General features: G+C 47.3%; 1 protein-coding gene across 2 annotated transcripts in view; it reads right to left on the reverse strand.

Annotated features, from left to right (window-relative positions):
* Nucleotides 1–479: 479 nt before the first annotated feature.
* The window catches only part of Setd7 (SET domain containing 7, histone lysine methyltransferase), a 48624-nt gene continuing 29798 nt past the window's right edge, over nt 480–19305 (reverse strand). The window contains exons 5-8 of one of the 2 annotated variants that reach the window (XM_004854991.4): nt 15792–15873; nt 12882–12999; nt 10106–10263; nt 480–5427 (exon numbers count right to left, since the gene is read on the reverse strand). In XM_004854991.4, coding sequence (XP_004855048.1) covers nt 5247–5427; nt 10106–10263; nt 12882–12999; nt 15792–15873 — 539 coding nt within the window. In that variant the 3' untranslated portion in view covers nt 480–5246. Of the gene's footprint in view, nt 5428–10105; nt 10264–11470; nt 11851–12881; nt 13000–15791; nt 15874–19305 lie in introns of those variants that run through there. The other variant, XM_087193300.1, reaches the window with a different exon arrangement.

A 19305-nucleotide genomic window follows, 5' to 3' on the forward strand; every position in this document is an offset into this window, starting at 1 on the left:
CAGTTCCCGCCCTGGCACCCGGGCACCCGGGCACCCGGCCACAGTGAGGTACTGTTTAACTCCCTGCCACTGGCCTTGGTGCCCTGGAGGGAGGGCTGGGAACCGTGGCTGTGATGTGGGGAGAGTAAGAGGTCCCCGGTTTCCTCAGCCCAGACATCTCCAACACTCCCCACATCTACCTGGTGTCTCCCAAGCTCCTCCATTTTCTTTCCACTGTGTTGGCGTTGCCTTTGCACTTGTGTATTCAGCCAGACACTCCTGGCGATGTGGGCCTTGGCAGAGTCCTGTCAGACACACAGCCAGGCCCTCGGCGTATTCGGCCCCTCCGCCGGTCTGGAATGTTCTGGAAACAGTCGCAGCTGCTACGGTTGCACGTCCTACAGGGCAGCGTGCAGTGATTCAGGTCTACAGGGAGGCACAATGGAAAAGGACCCTTACTGCTTTTCGGCCCCAGGTGACCAAAGAAAGACAGTGGCAGGTGATTGTGTATTTTGTTTAATACTCGCATTGTTTCTAGAGCGCAATTATAGCAATCTTTAAATTTACTTTTCATTACAAATATTTGTCAAGTTTTGTTTCAGAAACATTTTTCCTACTCTCTTGCACATGCACCCAGACACACTACAAAAAATTCATTCATAACACAGTAAGGGCAAACATCACTCATGTAAACGTCTTCCATTAATTTCCCATAATTAAAAAAATCATAGACTTATAGATATTGAATAAGGCTCATAGATTTAGCTCAAATTCCACAAAAGACCAAGGATGCTTGTTGACTCTGTCAGGGTTCACTTTTGGTTCTAATGAATGCCGAAAGCGGAACCCTGGCTTCCACTCCTGAAACGTAACCTCTCAACCCAGTAAATGCATTGCAGGATAAAAAGAACACAGAAAACCCAGGAGGAAGAACTTGTGGTAGGGAGCTTCGAATCATGGACGTAACTTTCTTGTGTGATAAGCAGCCATTCCGTGGTTCCTGTAGTTTCTCCATACGCAAATCAAGATTAATTCTAGTGTTACCCAAAATGTAACCGCCTAGGTTGCTTAGGATACACTGGCGTGTGTGTTCATATTGCTAGAATACACAGTGAAAATCTGTCATCATATTCACCATTTCATTATATCCAGGACCAAAGTGAAAAAAACAAAACAAAACAACTTGCTCAAGTCAAATATCATTAGAAAGGAACTTTTTTTTTTTCCCAAGAACACAAGTCAGGAGAGTTGGGAGGTATGTCGTAGGGACGCGATGGTGTTCAAATGACTTCAGGCTGTGTGTCCAGTCACTGGCAGAGGCAGCGGGGCTCTGGGACCCGAGGACGTCTCTCTCTCTCTGGTTGGAAGTCAGGTGCCTAGGTGCGTGGTCATCCAGAGCAGAGACAGGAAGTGTGCTGAGGGCGGGCCCTGGACAGCAAGCAGCTGCTCCTCCTTCCCCCTCTCTGGAGGCAGAGGGTGGTGGGCAGAGGTGGCTGGCAAGACCGTTAAGTCCCCCCCAGGTCTGGACCCCCACTCCACCGAGGGCAGCCTCCCTGCCGCATGGCTGGGCAGGAGGGTGGCAGGTGATGGTGGCCGGGGACCCAGCTCCAAGGGTCACGGCCAAGTCTGGCTTCTGATTCTGCTGCCCTGCAAAGAAATTGTGCTCCGGATAACTGCACCGGGTCTCGCACGCCTCGGATCCACTCCCAGGCCCCGGGCCTTGGGGAGATCCAGAAAGGCGAGCGCGCGCCTCCGTTAGCACCGAGCTGACTACCGGGAAGCGGCTGAGGCACTGGGGAAGCCTACGCTCTCTCCACCGGGATTGCCACCAGTCAGAGGGACTTGTAGGCTTTGATTTTTAAAAATCAGAATTGATCTGCATTGTATCTCAATAGACTCAGAGAATTCTCACCAAAAATTTTTGTGATGTGTTTAAATAGCACTGGAGTAATTCAACTTCATTTAAATATATTCATTCTACCATGAAAATATTTCATACAAACATCTATTTACATACAAACACATTAAAATTTGTGAAAAGGATTTCCACCCCTGTGGTTTGTATGGCTTGAAATAGTTTGATTGCTCTGTATATGTACGCACACAATTTGGCCAAAGAAAAGTTTGAAAATTTAGTATTTTAAAAATTAAAGCCAGGGATTTAGCTCAGTGGTTCCGCTGCCTACTTTGCAAGTGCAAGGCCCCGAGTTGGATCCCCGGTACCAAAAAAAAAAAATTAAAAACAAAACCTGACATCGCGGCTTCAAATTTCTCAAGGGGAAAAAAAATCCGAGAAAAAAAAAATCTATCCAGGTTTACCTCAAGTAGATATAAATTTAATATATTTTATGAACCTTTGATCTGTGGCAAATAAACATTATAACTATCCGTCTTGCAACATAGTTTTGCTTGTTTTTCTAAAACAAAAGATGTCTGGATTCTAAATCACTACTCAAGACAGAAACTTGAGGCAACTGATAAAAGTAGAGAACTCTATCTTCTTCAAAGATTTTAAATGCATTTTGCAGTGAGTGGTTTAAAGTTTTATTTTTTTTTAAATGACAGTTACTAAATGTGCCACATACTGTCTCACTAAGACAACCCTTTACTCACTGTTCACAATTAATGCAATTTTATTTTACTTGTGCTGCTGGAGTTCAAACCTAGGGCCTGATGCCTGCAAGGTGAGTGTGCTGCCACTGGTTATGTCCCAGCCCAGTGCAGTTTAATTGTCACAATTCAACGTCCCAGATGGTTACATTTGGCCGTGTTGGTGCTTTTTAGTTTTTTGGTGATAAGGAAATAGTTACTCAAGTGTGGTGAACTCCGGAGGACAAAGAGTTTAACTCTGGCCCCGGAGGGGTTCAAAAAGGTCTTAAAAAAGGAATTTCCTTTTTCGTTGCTCAGGGAGCCCAGGGATGAAGCAGGTTAAAATAAGAATAGGTACTACAAGACCCAAGTCCTCCTCATCGCCTATTGCCTTTTAATTTTTCATTCATTTTTGTCAGAAATTCAGTCCCTTCAGTTGTTCTGTTAGTCCCTACGAAAGCCCATCTGGGGACATGCTCTTGCCATTTAGTTCCTATTCCTAACTCTAACACAAGATAATATTTCATCATAGAAAAGATGCTAAGGAAAGATCTAGTCATGCAGGGGTCGGACTGGGACAGCTCTGTAGGAGTCCACTGGAGCCCAGGCTCTGGCTCTTCTGGGGGACAGCATAAAGTCATCTGTTTGTTCCCCACCACTGGGAATCTGCCACATCTCAGTTGTGGTTGTGATGCTGTTGAGCTGGTGCCACTGCTCAGCTGAGGGGGATGACGGTCATTCACTTTGGGACACACTGACAGCACCTATTGGAACCTACACCTGGAGACAACCCCTATCTGTCACAGTTTACAGAGCGGTCTCTTTCTACAGAATAGGAGCGATCCTATCCTGGTGCCTTTTAATCCCAATACTCTATTGAGTTCCTTTTGTGGGAGATCTGTCCGGAAGCCCTGACAACTTCCTTTCCCGGGCAGACGATCCCCTTAAGCTTTCAGGCGGGGATCTGACCGCCACCCAGCTCCAGAGCACACGGTCAGGGAGTCCTGGAAGGATGGCCTTGGAAGCAGGCGAGGGTGGCACAGTCAGGGCCCAGAGGACTGAATCTGGTCTGGAAGCTTTGAGCAGCCCTGGATCGATCCAGCACTTTCCTCAGAAAGCCTTTTAAGAGCAGTGGGCAACCGAGAAATGGCACGCTTCCCTCTGCCTGGCTTGTTCTCTTTCCCGCTCCCAGCAGGCCCTCTCCACCGTCTGCTCTGCTGCCGCGGGGAAGGCTTTTGCTTTCACGAGCAAATTGACACAGGCGACAGGTGGCACTGCCAACAGCTGCAGCGCAGAGCAAACGCTGCCCCCAGAGCTTCTGGCCCTCATGCACAAGTGGTGAGGTGAGAAGACAAAAACCATGGGCTGTGGTGAGGGTGCTCATGAAAACCCCCAAATCTCAGAACTCATTCAGAGCAATCCCAGTGATGTCACGACCTAGTATGCTAAACTAAAAACAGGGGTTTTCTCCTTATTCTGCAGCTGTGATTCTACATGGCTTGCAAAATGGCTGAAATGCTACCTGTGCTGTTGCTCTTAAACTATGCAGGTGTGAACGTTTAGCTTACAATGCTCTGCGCAGGTAAGTACTCTGAAATTACAATGATGAAGAGTGTCAGCATTAAGGTTTGATTTGTACCTAGTGATCAGTATGTTTGCCTTTATGGTATTGATTTAACAGAAATTTTTGCATTCTGCACTAGAATTCAGTTTGCTATCTGACTTGTGAATTCAATGCACTGCAGGCAAACAAGCTGGACCGCGCTAGGTTATGTACATTTAAAGTGTATCCAAGGGGAAGAAGTTACTAGCACTATTGAAGATACTGCAAAATTGCCACAGTGACTGCTGAGAAATACTAATTTTCCTCTCTTCTTTCTTCAGGTATATATTACAACTCTTCCATAACTTAATGCAGACAAAGGAAATTCATTTCTTCTCACATAGGAAAGCAAAGGTACCTTTGTTTACATGCGAGAATAATAGTTCTACAATAATATGCCGGCCCTAGGAGCCAGTACTGTATCTTAGGACACAATAATGAAATAATGAGATAGAAAGAACCGGAGAGGCCTCACAGTGCCACAGATGGAGAATCCATGGGGAGGTTTTCTCTTGTACAAGATACCTAAGGTAGGGAACAGGATCGACGAAATGACTCGAAAGTGAATTTGTGTTCACTGACGAAAAAACAAAGCCATTCTATTGCAAGATACAGATCAAAGGTTAAAAGGCAAATTATACTATACTTAGAGAATAAAGATGTAGTAGTTCTCTGCCCCGAGACGGCCCATATGCAAGTGTGATAGCCCAGTTTGCAACGGCCATAGGAAAATCATCATGGAAAAACCACCGATGAAAAATGACGGAAAAGCCCATTTCCCTTTTTCAGTCTGTCATTTGGCATCTCTGAATGCGGTACAGATTAGATGCAAATCACCAGAGAACATCACGCTGTCTGTGTCCAGGGCTCAACAACGCCTCCTGGCAGGCCGAGATTGCAAGGCTAGCTAATTGTACATCCGGTATGAGTAACGCAGTCAGACCTGTTAGTACGCGAGCAGGTGAGAAGAAGTGACGTCACAGCACGAGCAGTCCCTGGTTGCCCCGTCAGCGGGTGAATGGAGTGCATAGATCCGAGTTTCCGTTCCAGCTGTGTGGAGCCCCGGCCAGGCCTTTCACTTCTGCTGGGCGGCCTGGAAGGCCTTCAGCTCCAGCAGGTACCACTCGGGGGCTTCGGGCGCATTCTTCCCTGGGGGGCTGTGATCATAGCCATAGGCAACGGTGAGCTCCTCGTCGGCCTCCACAGCTCGCAAGGTGCGGATGCTTTTGATGGGCCCAAAACGGGGGTGGACAAACCTAGACATCAAGGTGACAAGGTCATTCCAGGGCTAGACCAGCAGGCTAGAGGTGAAGGCCAGCGAGAGGCCGGAGCAGGGGTCTCGCCTGTGTGGGTGCAGGTCCATCAGCATCACTCACTGGGAGCTGCTACACCTGGGTGCCCCGGATCCACTGGGCTGGACCCTGTACACCCCAGGTGACCGACTGGCAGGGTCAAGTTTGAAAAGCACTGCTTTTAATTTTTTTGGCAGCACTGGGGATTGAACCTAGGTCTTTCACTCGGAGCTACCTCCCCAGCCCTTTTTTATTCTGAGACCAGGGTCTCATTAAGTTGCTAAGTTGCCCAGGCTCCTCCTGCATCAGCCTCCCAGAGTGCTGAGATCACAGATTCGAACCACCGCATCTATCATGTGCTGTCTTTTTTTGAGCGTATATGGCACTCTATGTTTATAAAGCAACAATCAGGGTCAACAACAAAAACCCGTGCTTAGAGAAACCAGAACTCCTGTAGGCATCGTCACCTAGCCTCAGGGAGGTGACACCAGACTGCTTTTGGAATTATATGACAGAGCCTTGTGGACAACAGCAAAAAACTGCAATGCACTCTCGCTGTGTAAAGGAAACATTTTCTAGCAGGAAAGAAGATGAGGGCACCCTGCCGACCTGCTTCCTTCAGGCTCCCAGGGAAGCACCTAGGAAGGGAGACTGGGTCTGCACACAAGACCGTCAAGCGCCAAGGAGCGAGACCTGGGACAGCGCACTGGCCAGAAAAGAACCCACCTTGTTTTTATGCACCCCTGGCCAAATCCCTTTAGTTCATTTACAGTCATGTGTGGGGCGAAGGGCGGGTGTGGCACCGGAGGGGAAGTTACGGTGTACATATGTGTCTGTGTAAGCATGTACACATGTGTCTGTGTAAGCATGTACACGTGTGTGCCTACGTGTGTGCATGTAAGGGCACAGCATTATCAGACTGTGTCCCATAGAAAGGAAGATGCCTGTACCAGGGATTCGGGTATTCTTTCTTAAAAATCACAATTTTGTCTTTGAATCCAAATGTTTCATCATGATTTCCATCATAGTACATTATTGCCATATGAAAAAACAGTACTCCTGGCATGAGCTCTGCTAACCTTCTGATGTGTGGAAGCAATCCTGCATTGGATTCTGGGCCTAAGGCGTTTTTTGGGGGTACCGGGATTGAACTCTGGTCCTCGCGCTTGAAGGCAGGTGGCGGAACCACTGAGCTAAATCCCCGGACCCCTATGGTGTCTTCTGTCCTCTCCTACATCCATTCTCCTGCCCGTCATGATTGTTTTCAGAGAGGAGATGGTGGGTGGATTGAAAATAAAGAACCTCCACTTCCAGCGTGGAGGCCAGCAGAGGACAGGGAGGCGCAGTGGTGAAGTATGGGCCTGGTGTCCTTGCCGGGACAGTGAGTCTCAGCCTCGTGGGTTTCCGCGGGATTGGACAAGGTAACCAGAGCACCCCTGGGTGCAGCTCACAAGCAGAGCATGAGTGGCTTGGGGGAGTGTTGTTTGATTTAGGTTGAAACGTACAGAACAACACCAGTGTTTGAGAAACAAGTAAGTGCCACGAATTGGCATCTGAGTTTTATTTTTGGTTATTAGTCGAGTAGTTTTCTCATCATCCCAAACAACTAAGAATTGGTCAACTAAGGTTTGGGCTTGCAAAATGATGACAACACAAAAACAAAAACAAAAACAAAAACAAAAATCAAAGCCTGCAGAGTAGAGGCTTGAGAAGCTCTCTCGTCTCCTTGTGCGCTTCCTTGTGGTGAGGAAGGTCCTGTGTTTGCAGTGAGTCTGCAGAACAGCTCGTTTTAAAGGAGGCCAAGCAGCATTTCCGACAGTCTACAGGGCTGCCGAGCATGCGAGCCTGGAGAGCTGTGGCCCTGGAAGCCCTGTCATTAACAACACATCACTTTCACTTCATGTGACACATGGCCTCTGCCATCTCTCCCCACCCTTTAAGCGGAAGTTGCAGCTCCAGCGGTTGTTCTTAGCTGCCAAGGAGAGCAAGTTGCTCGCTGCCAGAATGACTCTGAAGCATCCCAGGGAAGCAAGAGGGAGCATTCCCAAGGAACCGCCAAGACTTGCTCCTGTTTATCCTACCGAGCGGGGTGATGATGGCCCGCGAGCAAGGCGACACAGAGCTCTCTCGGCCCTGAGCTGGTGCACTCTGGCCAAGCTGAGGGATGATGTGGAGTAGACACCCAACTGCATCCTCTAGAACCAGAGTTGAGACACTGAGCTTTGGGAAGGAGATTCCAGGGGCGCAGGAAAACTACTGAAATACTTGTAAGTAGCAGTGTAGAAGACTGAGTGCACAGGACAGAGAGAAAGAAGGTGCAGAGCTGGGTGTTACAGGGAAACCACCTGGGCTCAATAAGAGTACTTTCTAGGCCAGCATGGTGTGCATTCCCAGAATCCCAGCACTCTGGGAGGCTGAGGCAGTAGGACTGCAAGTTCAAGCCCAGCCTGGGCAACTCGTGACTTAGTGGAACCCTGTCTCAAAACTTAAAAAAGGGGCTGGAGATGTACCTCAGTGGAAAGGCCCTGGATTGAATCCCCAGTATTGCAAAGCCAAACAAACCCACAAAAACAAAACAAAGAAAAAACCCTCAAAACCTTGTAGGTGTCACAGCCTAAAAGCAAATTTCATATCTCTTTCAGCTGTGTTTGTGGGGGACAGGAAGTTCCCCACAATAGAGGTTTACAAGAAGAAATTTGATGAGCAGGTGGAAGGGGAGGCTCAAATCCCCAGAAGGGGTGGGAACATTTAGTATTTTTTCATAACAGCTTTGCTAAGGTGTAACTCGTACATCACCAAATTCACCTTTCTAAAGCGGACAATTCAGTGTTTTTAACATAGTCACAAAGTTGTACAGCTGTCACCATCATCGACCTTTAGAACGCGTTAATCACCCACAATGCAAGCCCACACCCATGAGCAGCCACTTCCCGAGGCCCCTCCAGCCCTGCACACCCACTGATTTACCTTGTCTCCGAGTTTCCCACTTGGGGTGTGTCACGGAAGTGCAGTCTCGTGACTGGATATCGCCCACTTAGCACAATGCTTCCAGCCCTCACCCATGCTGTACCAGGAACTGCGCTTTTATAGGTCTCTTCCAACACTCAGACCTCAGGCCCTTGGCTTCGGATTTTATGTTTCTCTTTTTTCATATTATAAAAGCATTTTCTAGTATTCCCTATTGTTTTTTGTTTTGGGTTTTTTTTTTTTTGGTACTGGGGATCAAACTCAGGTCCTTCTGCTTGTGAGGCAGGCACCAGAACCACTGAGCTAAATCCCTGATCCTTGTTTTGGTTTTTTGAGACTGGGTCTTGTTTTGTAATTCACGCTGAGCTTGAACTCACTATGCAGCCCAGGCTGGCCTTGACCTCATGGCAATCCTCCTGCCTCAGCCTCCAAAGTGCTGGGATTACAGCTGTGCACCACCCTGCTGGGTCTAATATTCTCCACTGTGCAGAGTAATTTCAATTTTGGGGGCATGAGGGTAACTAGGGATTGAGCCCAGGGCTTAACATATGCTAGGCAAGTGCTCTACACTGAGGTATCCTCAGTTCTTTAAAAAAATTTTTTATTTTGAGACAGGGTCTCATTAAACTGATCAGGCTAGCCTGGAACTTACAATCTTCCTGCCTCAGCCTTGCAAGTGCTGGGATGACAGGTTATCTGCCACCACTCCTGGCTCCAATTTTTACTACTATTTCAACAATGTGTCTGTCCCCCTGGGCTCGAGAGGTGGGAGCCTGGCCCCCAAGCCATCAGTGTAAGAGGTGGCGCTTTGGGAAATGGCTGGACAGGAGAGCTCTAACCCCATGGGTGAGTCTATAGTTAATGGCTCACTGGCAACAGGATTAACTGGATGAGGCTGGTCACTGAGTGTGGCTTTGAAGGTATATTTTGTCCCCAGATCCCTCCTGGCTCCCTACTCTCTCTGCTTCCTGGCTGCCCTGAGGTGAGCAGCTTTCCTCGGCCACGCCCTTCTGCCATGTTGTTTCCACTTCACCACAGGCCTAAGAGCAATGGAGTCAGCTGACCATGGACTGAAAGCTTGAAATTGTGAGCTAAAATAAATTCTTCCTCCTTTAAGTTGTTTTGCCTAGGTATTTTTTCAAGCAATGAAAAAAATGACTAACAAAACCTTCTTGCTTTGCTTCTTTCAGTGCTGGGGATTAAACCCAGGACTTCGTTCACACTGGCCAGTTGCTCTGCCCCTGAGCTATACCCCTAGCCCCAGTGCTACCAGTAAATAAGGAAACTAGGGTCAGGGATTTAGCTCAGTGGTTTCGCTGCCCACTGCGCAAGCACAAGGACCCAAGTTCGATCCCTGGTACCAAAAAAAATAAAAAATAAATAAGGAAACTAAAAGGCAACAATGGCAGCAATAAAACAGCAAGGACTAAGGATGCTACTTCACTGCCTTTCCACTCTGAAGCACATTCAGTGCCTTAGTTTGCCAAGGCCTGGAGGGGCAAAGGGGCTGTGCAGATTTTGAGTTTTAAGTTGAAACCTGGCGGCCCATGGCAGAGAAGGCCCCCAATTACTCCCGAGGAGCAGCCTTTATCCCAGGCTTAGGGACACATTTACCTGCCCCGCTGTGTCCCAGGGCCCAAGGCCCAGCCCCACCCAGTACCCGTGTCCTACTCACATGTCGTAGACGCAGTTTGGAGTGAAGCAGTGATTCGCCTTGTGTCCCAAGGAGGCACAGTACTTGGACACGCGGTTGTAGGGCTCAGGCACATCAATGACTGTGTCCTCGTCCAGGGACAGGGTGTTCCCATTCAGGGCCCAATCCCTGTTGTCAACCTGTAGGAAAGCAGAGCAGACACTGGAGGACTCGCTCTCAAAAGCTCCAAGGAGGCCAGAGACAGCCAATCATGAATCCTTAAAACTGTGGTTTGAGCACCCCGGCCATAAAAGAGACCCAGGACTCCTCTCCACTCTGGAAAGTGGAGGGTGACAGCTCAACTTCCTGTTGATTGATTTTTCCTTATTTTAAATAGGAAAAAGGATTTTGGCCTCATAAAGATACACACAAATGTGACAGATAACTTGAATTAAAAGTAGATGAAGGCTGGGGATTTAGCTCAGTGGTTCTGTCACCTGCCTTGCAAGCGCAAGGACCCGAGTTCGATCTCCGGTACCAAAAAAAACCCCCAAAAAACAAAAAACAAAAAAAAAATAGATGAGCGGGGATGTGGCTCAGTGGTACAGCATCTGCCTGGCAAGTATGAGGCCCTGAGTTTGATCCCTGGTACAAAAAAAAAAAAGGAGATGAAGCCGGGTGTGGCAGTGCACACTTGTCATCCCAGCGTTGTGGGAGGCCGAGGCAGGAGGATTACTAGTTGGATCTTAGCTTGGGTAATTTAGTGAGTGCCTGTCTCAAATTAAAAAATTAAAGGAGGGCTGGGGATGTAGCTCAGTGTGAGGGCATGGGTTCAATCCCCATGCTGCACACAGCACCACTACAACCAACAAAGAAGGGAGCAAAGGCCTGAAGGCCATGCTTTTGCTGGTGACCCCCAGCAGCCCCCGCCTGGGGTGGTGTCCTGACAGGACTCAGTCCACAGCGTCACCAGCGGGCTCCCCTCTCCAGGACACTCCCAACAGCCCCGGGTCTGACGAGGCCAGTGGAATACACGTTTGGAGCAGAAAGATCACACTGTCAGACAAACCTGTTGACAGGTATATCAACTTTCCCACCCGTACACTGCCACTGCGCTTCTATTTGTGTGTGACAGTCACGCAACAGGTACTAGGTGGTCACCCTGTGCAGGGCACTGTGCAGGGGACACAGCAGCGACCAAAAGCGAGAAAAATCCTTCGTGAGTGGGTCCTTCCCTTCCCCTCTCTCCCTTTTACTGTACTGGGGCTTGAACCCTGGGCCTTGCACTGAGCTGTGTCCCTAGCCCTTTTATTATTATTTTAAATTATTATTTATTTATTTATTTTTGAGACAGGGCCTCACTTTGTAGTTCAGGCTGGCCCTGAACTTACTGTGTAGCCCAGGCTGGCCTCGAACTCGTGGCGATTCTCCTGCCTCAGCCTCCCAAGTCCTGTGATCACAGATGTGTGCCACCACGCCCAGCTTTTACTTACTATTTTGAGACAGGGTGTTACGTGACACTGACATATGGTACTTGGTGCCATCCACCTTATGTTGCCATTGGCAGCTGTATATTTTTCACATATCGCAAACAAAAATCTAAAGCTAAATCTAAATCTGAATTTCACAAGGGTAAGGAGCGAGGCTCATTCATTGATACAACGCTGACTGTGAGTTTCAGCACGGAGCTGGAGTCCACTACTCCAAATCTTGCTTGAGCTCTGCCATTTATTGTGTTTGGGGCCTTGGGTGAATTGTTTCACCTCTCTGGACTTCAGTTTCCTCATCTGCAAAATATTAAAAAATAAATAAATCGAGCATCCCTAATCAGAAAATCTGAAATCCAAAATGCTCCAACGGTCAAAATTTTGAGGGCTGACGTGACGACTGGCAAGTGTAACACCTGACCTCATGTGACAGGTCTCAGTCAAAATAGAGTTGCACTAAAAACACTGCCAAAAAGCTACCTTCCAGGCTGGGCATCATGGTGCACACCTGTGATCCCAGCACTTGGGAGGCTGAGGCAGGAGAATTGCCATGAGTTCCAGGCCAGCCTGAGCTACATAGTGAGTTTGAGGCCACCCTGAACTACACAGTGAGACCTTGTCTCCAAAGCGGGGGTGGGGGGGGTGGCACGTGGGGATTTAGCTCAGTGGTTTCATTGCCTGCTGCACAAGCACAAGGACCTGAGTTCGATCCCCAGTACCAAAAAAAAAAAAAAAAAGCTTCAAACTTTTGTCCTTGGGCAGATGCTTAGCAGTTAATTGTAAAGCAAATAAATAAACAAGCAAAAACCTTACATGAAGTTTTGGAAATATGTCCCAGACTGTGTCTAAAAGGCCAGCAGTGATTCAACTCTTTATTGTTTTTTTGGCTCTTGAAGTCTTCCTAATAAGACAAAAGCCCTGGGATTGGTGGTGCACGCCTACAATCCCAGCACTTGGGAGGCTAAGGCAGGAGAATCACGAGTTCGAGGCCAGCCTGGGCTACATAATAAGTTCAGGGCCAGCCTGAACTACAAAGGGAGACCCTGCCTCAAAACACAAAAACAAACAAAAAACCAAACAAGACAAAAGCTTTCATGTGGCTTTTGCACCAACGGAAGTAGGGAGACTTCATATACCGCACCCGGTCCACGATCATTAATTACCTACAGACAACCTGATTGGCCCTCAGCTTTTCACAGTAGTGGCTGTGCGGTAGGACGCAGTCCCTGTCTCTCAGATGCACCGTCCCACTTTGTGTGAAGTAGTCGTGGAACCTGAGAGGGAGCTTGTTTGAAACCAATCACACAGGTTTTCACTTCTTCAACACTCACCTCCTGGTGTGTAATTCGGACTCCATTGTAAAAAGACACAACAGTGTTAGGTTCCATGGCCACCTTGGAAAACAGTCCTTCCCCAGCATTGGGAATGAGAGACTCAGAAACATACACCCTAGGTGGAAAGAAGCCAAGCAAGGACTTCAGTGTGACACATCTTTCCTTACACAACATCAAAATATTATGCTTTCTTCCTGTATCAAATATTAGTTCCTAATAATCCAACAAAGAAGGGAGGAAGAAGTTAAACTACAATATTTTAGCATAGGAAATGGAAGAAATGGTAGTTTTGTGTCTTTTAAGAGTGGTGTTCAGGATTGATTCTCTGATAAGGAGATGATGGTTATAGTATTTTCATAAAGCTACTCAGTAGTTAACACAACCTCTTTTTGGTAGGAGTGTATATAGCTAATGGTAACTTCTAGTCTTACTGGACAGGTCAAACCCTTCAAAGTTAAAGCCACACCTGCATTTGACAAAGTCTGAAAGGAAGGGAAGACTGCTTTTGTTAAACCCCATGAATCTTACATGAATAAGTGGTGAGCAGCAAGATATAACCAACAAATGCTTCTTAACAGAAGGGCTAACAAAGGCTCTGAGGCTCAAATCTGTCTTTGGCTCATTTTTGTAAATTAAATTTTCTTTGGTTTGGTTTGATAAGTCAGTCTCACTATGTAGTCCAGGCTGGCCTCGAACTCACAATGCTCCTGCCTCAGCCTTCTGAGTGCTGGGATCACAGGTGTGTGCCACCATTCCCAGCTTTGTAAATTATGTGTATGGGACACAGCCACCCGACCTAGTCAGTACTATCTAAGACTGCTTCAGTACTACAAAGGCAAAGCTAAGTAGTTGTGACAGAGGTCGGATGGCCTGCAAAGCCTGAAACATGTACTGTGTGGTCCTTTGCCAAAAAAAATTGCCAATCACTGGTTTATAAGAAGAGAAAACAGCACTCATGATTATGGATTGGATTTCACAGCAGAGCACACATTCATTTCTTCAACAAAGCTCTCAGTTCTTTGGACACCATGGCAGAAGACCCTGCAGGATCTGGTCACCTGAAACGTTCATTATGTAGAATTCATGCTTATCTCATGGATGAATTACCACTTCCCACTCTAGTCCTTCGCTATGACAGAATTATACACCCTGCCATTCTGCCACGCAGCCTTGTGATGCCTCCCTCAGAGTGGTGGCGCCTACCTCCCTGTTACGGTTTGGATCTGAAATGTCCCCCCAAAGCTCATCTGTGCAAGGCTTGGTCCTTAAGGCAGCAGTGTTTGGGGGTGGGGGCTTTGGAAGGTGACGGGTCATGGGGCACTAGCCTTATCAATAGATTAGTCCACTGATGGACTCATAATTCAATGGGTCATTGGGAGGTGGTGAGAACTTAGGAGGTGGGGCCTAACTGCAGGAAATAGGCCCTTGGGGGAGGGGCTGCCCTCCAAGGCTCTATGTTGTCTCCAGTCCTTTCCTCTTTTCCTGTCTCTCTGCTTCCTGGCCACCATGAGGTGGGCAGCTTTGCTCCACCTTGCACACCCCACTATGACATTCTGTCTCACTGCAGGCTAAGACACAATGCAACCCAAGTGACCATGGACTGCAACCTCTGAGACTGAGCCAACATAAATTTTTCTGTAAGTTGCTCTTCTCAGGTGTTTGGTCACAGTGACGAGAAGCTAATGAGCACAGTCGCTGCACTCCTGGCTTTGCTTGTGGCCTCAGGACGTGCTCTGCTAGCAGCCCCTGGGCAGAGCTGAATGCACACTGAGTCTTAGGAGTTATGCTCCTGCCAGCCTCTTCCAGAATGTCCACCAGCAGAGCAGTGAGCCGGGGCTCCCATGAGGCAGGCTTGGCATGAAGACACCTGAAATAGACCTGAACCCAACTTGAAGCCTGGAGTCTGGCCCAGTCTAGCGGGGCCTAGTCGATCTCATTCAAAAGTGGCTGAACCTCAGCCAAGCCACAGAGCCACGAGGGTAAAATAAAATGTTTGCTTTTGTAAATTGCTGATTACCTTGAGGACACTGCTATGCAGAATCATCACAATAACAATACCAGACAAGGCTGATCCACACAGCTCAGACACTTGAGTTTTGGGGCTAACAAAGAGACTCAACCCTCTCCTTTGTAACCAGGCTGGAAACTTCTGTCAAAAAAGGGGCTATTTATTCCTTGTGACATTGTGGGGCCAGCCCTGTTGGTCGGGCCAGGGAAGACGCCTGTTTCCTAGATAGGAACAGAAATAGCCTGGGAGCAAAGAGTGAGGCAAAGGGTGTCCAACCTCAGATGGCATCCTTACTCTAAGAAGACCAAGAGCGGAGGACAGAGTACTGTCACCACACTCAGGGGTCAGAAGGGAAATGGAACAGGACTTGACACTCTGGAAGTGAGACTGCAGAATCAGAGCTGGGTCACTGATAGGCTGGGATGTTTTTGTGCTTTTCCTACTTCCTTTGTTTCCTCCTGTTGTCCCTGAATGAATGAAATCACCTCATGTTCCAGGTGTCATGAGCCAGCCTGGGGAGAGATGCAGAGAGTGAAGTGCCCCCTGGAGGATAGCAAGTGATTACAGCACCAAGGGTGGCACCAGAGTCCGAAGAAAGGGGACACAGCAGGGGCCTGGCTGCCTGGCCTAGTGGTCTCTCTACCTAGACTTCATTCCAGGTCTCATTCATGAGCCGTTCTGTGCTTTCCTGTCCCTCACAGGGAGACTCTGTACAAGAATAAAAGCGCTCTTCCTCCACAGTGGGTATTTACTTGGAGGGTTTGCAAAGGAAAAGGGTGCCTCAGGGAGCAGCCTGGACCCAGGAGGTGCCCAGCCCGGGCAGAGAGGAGCAACAGGTCCCCACCAGGGTTGTAAACCTCACCTAAGCAGCGCAATTCAGACCACAAAGCAAGCATTACCTCTCAGCTTCATAAGGGTCTGGCAGAAGGGCGCTGGTAGAGATGCAAGATGAAGTCGACTTATCAAAGTGGTACACGGGACCTGGAAATTAAACCAAACGTCAGAGCAGGGGCAGAGGCAGCAAGAAGCATTTAAAGTATTTCTTTCTATTTGTGGGACAGAAAGAACTAAACGACTGACTACACGTGTTATTCTAGTTATACCAATGAAGTCTCATTGTTAGCGCTCCCATTTAGCTAGACGGTTGTGAGATTTACTCTTTGGTTTTATTGTCTGTTTGTTTTGATTTTTTGAAATACGGTATTTCCATGTAGTCAAGGCTGGCCATGTTGTCCTGGCTGGCCTTGAAGTGGCAATTGTCCTGCCTCAGCCTCCAGAGTGCTGCAATTACAGGCATGTACCACCGTGCCTAGCAGTTTTATTTCCAAGTGTTAATGAACAGCCATCAGATCTGTTTCTTACAATTCCCATGCTCTTGACTTTTCTTTCTTCAAATATTTTAAAAGATGTTTGGGTATTTAACATTTTTTTTTTTGGTACCGGGGATTGAACTGGGGACCTTGCGCTTGCGAGGCAGGCACTGGAACCACTGAGCTAAATCCCCGGCCCAGTACTTAACATTTTTAATCAAGACAATGCTTTGTCTCTTCCATATGGCCAAGCTCCAGGCAAACAGGGCACACCTTTGCTTCTTTGAATTTTCCGATCTTTCTGCTTGGGTCAAATTGAATGATGGTTTTAAAATTCTCTCTTGCTTTTCTTCATGCCAGACCCAGTCTGCAAATCTAAGAGTGCTGGCATTGGCTCCTTCCCTAAGAGTAACATTCAGCCTCACCAGAGTCAGGGAGAACAGCGCTGCTTGTGATTAAGCATTAACAAAGTGGTTTTATTTCTATTAACAGCGCTTCAGAACCCAACCAGTAATTTATTCCAGAAACTGAGGTCTGTGACCGACCTACAATTACTGTTGGCCCTAAGCAAAGGATTAGCCTTGAGAATCCTCCCAGAGCACAATGAAGACATACGATGTTCTGAAGGATAATAAGTAAAGAAATAAAATTTGGAACTGGAGGGCTTACTCCTGCAAAGTCAATTATTTGAGATATCACTAATAATCCTACTAAGCAATTCTTCAGTGGTTGCCAATGGTTACCAGGTCTGTCTTTTTGTACAACCTGTGCCTGAATTAATGCCTCAAAGTAAAAGAAAAGTCCCACTTGGCCTGTATCTAACCAGGAAATAGACCACTGAAGTATTTCAAAGACAGAGAATTTAACTCAAGGAATTGGTTATATAGGGGACGGAAGAATGGAGAAGCCAAACAGGAAGTTGTACTAGGCGGGAACAGGAAGCTGCCACCCTTGGGGGTGGGGTGGTGGTGGCAGCGCCTGCGCTTGCGCTCTGGAGCTGGGGTGGCCAGCGATGGCCAGCTTTCCTGGTGGGAGATGGAATCAGGGTGACAGCCAGGTCTTCTCTCTGCTTGCTTCCCCAACTTAGATCCATCCAGGGCCTCCCTCTGGCCGAAGATACACAAAAGCAGGCTTCTTCAGAGGCCACTTGCAATAGAAGCAGGCAGAGAAAGAGTGAGGAAGAGATCTGAGAGAGCAAATCAGTAATGGACCAGCCACAAAAGGAATTTGGTTCAAAAAAGAAAAAAAAATTTTTTTTGTACCAGGAATCAAACTTGGGACCGTGTGCTTGCAAGGCAGGCGACGGAACCACTGAGCTAAATCCCCAGCCCAAGAAAAAAACATTTTTAACTAACTTTTTTCCTCCAAGGCCTGTGCATGATAAGCTAGCACTTTACCACTGAGCTACATCCCCAGTCCTAAACCAAACCTTTGTAAGGAATCTACATTCTACTGAGTGGAAATTCTCCTATGAACTTCCAGGTTCTCTTTCCTCACAAATGCACACCGAGCGCCAACCGCGTCAAGGGGCACCTCAGGCCCGGTGCCAACACCGGTGGGCCACGGCTGGCCTGCACTGCAGCGGTGTGGTGCACCTTTCCTGATGTGTCCTGCACTCCCTTCCACTTGCCCGAGCTACAGCCAAACAGGGTGCACCTTTGCGTCCACTCTAGTTTGTTCTGTGACTTTTCCTCAGAAACTCTATTTATTTTCCCCCTGGTACCGGAGATCGAACTCAGGACCTTGAGCTTGTCAGGCAGGCTCCAGCACCACTGAGCTAAATCCCTGGCTGTTCTGTGACCTTTGATTAGAATGTGTTCATTCACTCAGCAAGCATTAGCCGTAAGGGGAGAGCCAAGACATGAAGACAGACTGGGAACTAGCTGGGAAAAGGAGTTTATGTGGAGGGGGGAAGAGGAGAGAAATTCCAGCCCGAGGCATAGACGAAAAAATCAACGTGAAGGAAAGGGAGAATGAGAAGCAGCTTGTGGCTACAAGGCATGAAGAAGAGGGACTGAGGGCCGGGGATTTAGCTCAGTGATTTCGCTTCCTGCTGCATAAGCACAAGGACCCGAGTTCGATCCCCGGTACCAAAAAAAAAACAAAAAGAAGGACTGGTGGGAAGGAAGCCAGTGAGGTGGCAGGCTGGGGAGAACTTGCTGTGCCACATTTACATTATGTGTCCATCTTCTCCCAAACCTGACCCTTTGACACCTCCATGACTCATTACTAGTCAGCAGTTTAGTCATTCTAACCAAAAGAAGTGGAGGGGACACAAAGGTGGCAGAACACTAGATCTTTGGATTTTTCCAAATGCCCACCATAGCCCTGGCAACTGACCCTTTGAGGCCTATTTCCTTAAAATATCTCACCCCTGCCAGAATCTTGTCAATAAATGCACCTTTTTCTTTTCTTTTTTGCCTTGAATGAATTTGAGGAGGGTGTTCACTATGTGGAATCAGAAATTATATGAAAAATGATCATCACCTGGAGAATGATCAATTCTCAACATCTATGTCTTCTGTCTACCAACACCAACGTAATAAGAAGAATACTTTTCATTATGGTGTTTTATGGTAGGTGCAAATATTCATATTCGATAATGAATTCTGAAAATCTAAATAACAGATTCTGAAAGCTAAATAACTTGCCTAAGATAGCCCCAATATGTAAATGTTAGAATTGAAACTCAAATTAGGCAACTCTTACATTCTGTCTCTTGCCACTAAAAATGCTGTCGTTTACAAAGTTTTAAGATTTACATCACCAGGCTGAGGGTGTAGCTCAAAGGTAGAGCACTTTCGAAGCCCTGGGTGTGATCCTTGGCACAAGAATCCATCAGTCAATCAATCAATCAATCAAATTAAATTTACACCAATTAGGACCTTCTCCTGTCCTGTGTCTCATTTCTAAATATACAACACTGTTTCCTTTCAGTACAAAGGTCAAAAGCACAAACACTACAGCTTACAGTTTAAAGATTACTGCTTCCTTTTTTTAAAAGATATCTTCCATTTTAGAATAGTTTTAGACATACAAGAGTCACAATGCTACCAGAGTTCTCACTGTTGCTCCCAATGGTAGCTTTTTACATGATACAGTA

This window comes from Heterocephalus glaber, unplaced genomic scaffold (genome assembly GCF_053883595.1).
Source record: "Heterocephalus glaber isolate CG9 unplaced genomic scaffold, H.glaber_assembly_v1.0 deba00001586, whole genome shotgun sequence".
NCBI lineage: Eukaryota > Metazoa > Chordata > Mammalia > Rodentia > Bathyergidae > Heterocephalus > Heterocephalus glaber.